We start from the raw sequence: 5,811 nt of genomic DNA on the forward strand, positions 1-5,811 counted from the left end.
GAACGAAATAAATGCATTCTCAATTTAAAAAAAAAATTACTTCCAAATTCTTGAATTTTAAATAAGAATATGTCAATTTTCCACCCAAAATAGTTGAATTTTTTACTGGAACAATCAAATTTTTAGATAAAAAATTTATTTTCAACAGAGTAGTTACATCTTTAAAAAGGCATTAATTTTCAAATAAACTAATGAATCTTCCATCCCAAAAGATGAATTTTCAACCATTAAGATTCATTTTTTATATAAAAAAGCGAATTTGCCACAAATTATATAAATTTTCGAAAAAATACTAAAATTTACTGTAAAAAATTCCTTTTTATATAAAAAAAAACAAATAATTATTCAATTCAAAAAAAATTGCAACAAAAGATTCTATTTTACAATCAATTAAATTTTTTTTCTAACCTAAAAAATAAGTTTTAAACTAAAACGATAAATATTTAACTGGAATACCTGAATTTTCAACAAAAAAAAACAAAAATTTAAACCATGAAATTAACTTTGAAAGAAAAAAATTATTTTCTACAAAAAAAAGTCGTTCCTTCTAAACAAAATACGTGAATTATCAATGAAATAAATGCATTCTCAATTAAAAAAAGACAAATTTATTTCCAAAGTGTTGAATTTTGAACAAGAAAAGGTCAATTTTCAACCCAAAATAATTGAATTTTCTACTGGAACAGTTAAATTTTTGGTTAAAAAATTTATTTTCAACAAAGTAGTTATATTAAAAAAAAACTCCTTTCTAGTTAAAATTTCAAATATATAGTTCGAAATTTATATATATTTTGTTGAAAATCTGCCTTCCTGATAGAAATTTAATCTTCTTTTTGAAACCCACCCTTTGTTATTAAAAATAGCGAATATAATCAAATCAATAATTTTATGTTTAATAATTTAATAATAAAATTTAATGCTTAAAAAATATTGTCAATAAATTTAATAATTTAATAATTTGCATAAAAAAAGGAATTTTTCATTTATTAAATTTAAATTTTCGCACAAAATATACATACCTTAGTTAAATCTGTGACACTTAATGTTCGCACGTTCACATTTTTCTGTCTCAATTTTTCTAATGCTTCAATTTTCTTCTTTCGTACCAACTCATCTTTGATGTTTTTTTTTGCCGTATGTATAATACCCATTCCATTAAACCTAAATCGCAAAAAGGAAAAATAAGAAAGATAAAAAATTTTTAAATTGTGTCTTGTATTAAAAAACAAAGAAAAAAAAATTCTAAAAAGGAAACTTAACAATAAATTACATACGCAGCTACATGACCAAATTCTTCCGAGACTTCAATTTCATGAAAATCATCCAATTCTTGGTTTCCTTCTCTCTTTATCAAATGATGGGCGTGAGGCATTCTATTTTCATCCTCAGATGTTACGAGAGAACATCTGATTACAGCATTTCCGAGATAATTTATAAGCTGGAAATTTTTAATAATTTAGATAGTCTCGCGAGAAAATTGAAGCCACTTAAATAGAGCAATAAGGGGGAATAAATTGTTTTTAATTAAATTAATTCATAAAATTTCAAGTAATGTTGCATTTTCAACAAAATAGATGAATTTTTATTTTTAAACAAATTAATTTAAAACCATGAAGATTAATTTTCTACTAGAAAAGACGAATTTTCAACAAAAAAGGTCAATTTCCAATGAAGGATGAAATATTTTAATTTTCAATTAGAAAAATTAATCTTTGAGAAAAAAACAATGAATTTTTAACAAAATGGATACATTTTAAACAAAAGAGCTTAAGAAAATAGATAAATTTTCATAAATTGTTGAATTTTTAACAAAATAAATTAAAGATTCAGCTAATAAAACATTTGAGTTTAAATTTAAAAAATTTGAATTTAACCGAAAGGACGAATTTTGAACAAATTAATTAACAACAGATTAATTTTCAACCCAGAGATATTAATTTTTTACCGAAAGTTGCATTTTTAATAAAAAAATATGAATTTTTAACCAACAAAATTTATTTAAAACTCTATATCAAAAACAGGAATTTTCAAAAAATAAGAAGAGATTAGTTTCAAACAAAAAATGGAAATTTAATTTTCTACAAAAACACAAGTCCATGAAAATATTTGAGTTTTTTACAAACAGTTTAATTTCAAAATTAATTAATTTTATTTTCAGATTAATTTCAAAAAAAGAAATGCGGTTTTAAGCTAAAAAGTCGAATGATTTAAAAAAAAATAAATTTAAATCCCGAAAACATTAATTGTTAACAATAATGTCAATTTTCAACCAAAAAAGATGAACCCTTGAAAAAAAATGTAATAGTTGATATTTCAACAAAAAATTCAATTAAAAATGTTTGAAAAAAAATTAATTTCAACCAAAAGGATGAGAAAAAAATGTTAAATCCTCGACCAAAAAAGAATAATTTTCAACGAAGGAGGTTAATTTTTAACTAAACGTCGCATTTTTAACCAAAATGGATTAATTTTCAATTGAGACATTTTTTACCCAAAAAAGACGAGATTTTAAGAAAATACATAAATTTTCCACTAAATAGTTGGATTTTCAACTAAACAATATCAGTTTTCAAATTAAAAAATTACTTTTTAACCGAAAATGTAGTAGTTATATTTTCATTTAAATAATTAATTCACAAATAAAAAATCAAATTGAAAAAAAAAGTTTAATTTTCAACCAGAGATGAATTTCCAACCAAAAAAGATGCATTTTTCACCAAATGGTCGAATTTTCTAATAAAACAAATTAAAACCAAAAAAGATTAATTTTGAACCGAGACCAAATTTCTACCAAAAATTCCATGAAAATATATTGAGTTTTTCACAAACAGCTGAATCTTCAAAAAATATTAATTTAAACAGAAGAATTAGATTTTTAAGTTAAAAAGTTGAATGATTTGAAAAAAAAAAAACATTTAAATTTTAATCCCGAAAAAAAGAATTGTCAATAATAATGACAATTAAAAAAAAAGGAGATTAGTTTCCAACAAAAAATGGAATAAATAAATTTTTGATCAGGAAATCTTTTTCAATTTTCTATTGAAATTCATTTGTCAAAATAAAAAATCATTTGAAATTTTCCTAGAAATTTTAAGAAAAGTTTTTCAATCTCTTGAAATCTTTGGAATTTCTTAAAACGTTTTGTTTTTTCAAATTTTCAAAAATCTACATTTTGTATGAATGTTTTTAAAATCTTATCAAAATTTAGATTATTTTCGAATTTTTTCAAAACTTCCAAATATCTTTCTAAATGTTAAAAACAGAATTTAAAAAAATATTATTATGAAATAAAATTACATATTTGGAAATGAATTAATCATTTATTGTTAAAAATTCATTTTTTTTTGTGAAAAATTAATGTTTTGAACTAAAATTTTTTTATTTGTATAAAAATTATTCTTTTATTGTCGAGGATTCAAAGCTTTATTATTTAAATTTAAAATTGTTTTTTATTTTCAATAAAATCTTTTTAGTTGAAAAATCAGCTATTAAATTTTTTATTAAAAATTCATTTCTTTAGGTTGAAAGTTAATTTTGTGAAATAAAAAATTAACTATTTGTTTGAAAATGAACTTTTTGGATGAAAATTCATATTTTGCTGATGAAAACTTAACATTTTGCGGAAAATTCTTTTTTAATTATTGATTTTTTTAAAACAAAAATTGAAAAACATTCCATTTTTTCTTACAAGTTGATCTTTACAAATTTAAAAATTCAACCATTTGATTTTTTTCGTATAAAATTTTTTTTATTTGATTTTTTTGGTGAAAAAATAATCTTCTTGGTAGAAAATTCCTTTTCTTTGTTTAAAAATTCAATTATTTATTTAAAAATTCGTTTCGTTAAAAATTTATGTATTCTTTAGAAAAATCATAAGTTTTGGTATAAAATCATTTTTTTAATGCAATTATTTGGTTGAAAATTAATCTGTTCTGGTTCAAGATTCAATTCTTTATTGTTTACATTCAACTGTTTTTTTTTTTAATTTTTAGAATTTTAAGAATTGGTTTTTTAAGGTAGAAAGGCTAATTATTTAAAAAAAAGAAAAAATTTTAATCCCGAATAGATGAATTGTCAACAATAATGTCAATTTAAAAAAAAATATATAAACTCTAGAAAAAAAATGTAATAGTTGATATTGCAACCAATAAAATTCAATTTTTATTTTTAAAAAACAGTTGAATTAAACGAAAAGGACCTTAAAAAAATTTTAATCCTCGAACCAAAACAGAATATTTTTCAACCGAGACAGATTTATTTTCAACTAAACGTTGAATTTTTAACAAAAAAGAATTAATTTTCAACCAAAAAAATTTTGTTACCAAAAAAAATACGAGTTTTCAACCAAATACATCAATTTTGACCGAAATAGTTGAATTTTTAACTGAAATGATCAATTTTAAATTAAAAATATAAGTTTTCAACCAAAAATGGAAAAATTACTTTTTTATTTAAATAATTAATTCTCAACTGAAAAAAACGTATTTTTAACAAAATAATTTAATTTTCAACAAAAATAAATGTAAAAAAAAAAGGTTAATTCGCAACCAAAAATGTAATAGTTAATATTTTAGACAAAAAAGATTTCAGTTTTAATTAAAAACAGTCGAATTCGACCAAAAAATACTAATTTTGAAGAAAATAGTTTAATTTTTAACGAAAAAAAGAATAATTTTCTGCCAAAAAAGACATATTTTCCACAAAATCTTTACCTTTTGGACCAAAAAGATATTTTTTAAACTTAAATTTTGAATCTTCAATAAAAAAATTTATTTATAACAAACTAGTTTTTAACATTTAACTAAATAATTTTTTTTTTGCAAAAAAAATTTCATTTTCAATGAAAAATATGAAATTTCTGTCAAATGAGATGAATTTTCAAAACAAAAATAACAAACTTTCTGCTTCAACTAAGACAGACTTTTCAGTGATAAAAGAAAAAATTTCAACAGTTAATTTTTCATATAAAAAAGTTAATTTTCTACAAAAAAATGGATTTTTGAATCAAGAAGACAAATTTTCAACAAAATCGTTTTGAAAAAAAAACAGCTGAATTCTCAATCAAGTCACATTAAATTTCAACAAAAAACGATTAACTTTCTGCCTAAAAAATACGAATTTCCAACAAAATAGTTACAGTTTTAACAAAAAAGGTAAGTTAAATGCTGAATTTTTAAACGAAAAAGTTAATTTATAACTAAATAGTTTTCAAAATTAAACATATTTTATTTTTAATCAAAAAAAGTTCAACTAATCCAAAATGACAACTTTTTAACAAAGTAATTCTATACTGATATTTCTATAAAAAAAAGACAAATTTTAAACAAATTATATCAATTTTATCTTTGAAAAATGGTCTATTTTAAATTTTAAAAAATGTTTAGGTGAATTTTTAATCAGGGGAATTAATTTTCTACGAAGCAGTTTAATTTTCAGCCAAATAAGTTCATTTTTAGACCAAATTGTGGAATTTTCAAGCCCAAAACTTGAATTTTACGCACAAAAAAAATTGATGTTTTACCAAATTGTATTATTTTCAAGCTGAAAGAAGAATTTTGAAGAAAACAGTTAAATTTTAAACCGAGAGGATTAATTTTCTGTAAAAGGATACAATTTTCTAAGAACATACATGGATTTTAAAACGAACAGTTGAATTTTCAACCAAAAAAAAACAAAGTTTCATCCAAAAATCGAATAGTTAAAATTTTTAGTTAAAAACACTAATCTGCAATTTAAAAATAATAATTTTCATTAAAAATAAATCGAATTTTCGACAAAACAGTTCAATTTTCAAACCAAAGAGACGAATTC

At 20.8% G+C, this 5,811-nt stretch overlaps 1 protein-coding gene across 4 annotated transcripts in view; it reads right to left on the bottom strand.

Annotated features, from left to right (window-relative positions):
- The window catches only part of LOC117178046 (nuclear factor NF-kappa-B p100 subunit), a 79,428-nt gene that overhangs the window by 57,908 nt on the left and 15,709 nt on the right, over positions 1-5,811 (bottom strand). For all 4 annotated transcript variants that reach the window (XM_033369251.1, XM_033369248.1, XM_033369250.1 and 1 more), the window contains exons 3-4: positions 1,275-1,438; positions 1,020-1,161 (exon numbers count right to left, since the gene is read on the bottom strand). In XM_033369251.1, the coding sequence (XP_033225142.1) occupies positions 1,020-1,161; positions 1,275-1,438 (306 nt within the window). The remainder of the gene's footprint in view (positions 1-1,019; positions 1,162-1,274; positions 1,439-5,811) is intronic.

The sequence above is a fragment of the Belonocnema kinseyi genome, chromosome 8 (genome assembly GCF_010883055.1).
Source record: "Belonocnema kinseyi isolate 2016_QV_RU_SX_M_011 chromosome 8, B_treatae_v1, whole genome shotgun sequence".
Lineage (NCBI taxonomy): Eukaryota > Metazoa > Arthropoda > Insecta > Hymenoptera > Cynipidae > Belonocnema > Belonocnema kinseyi.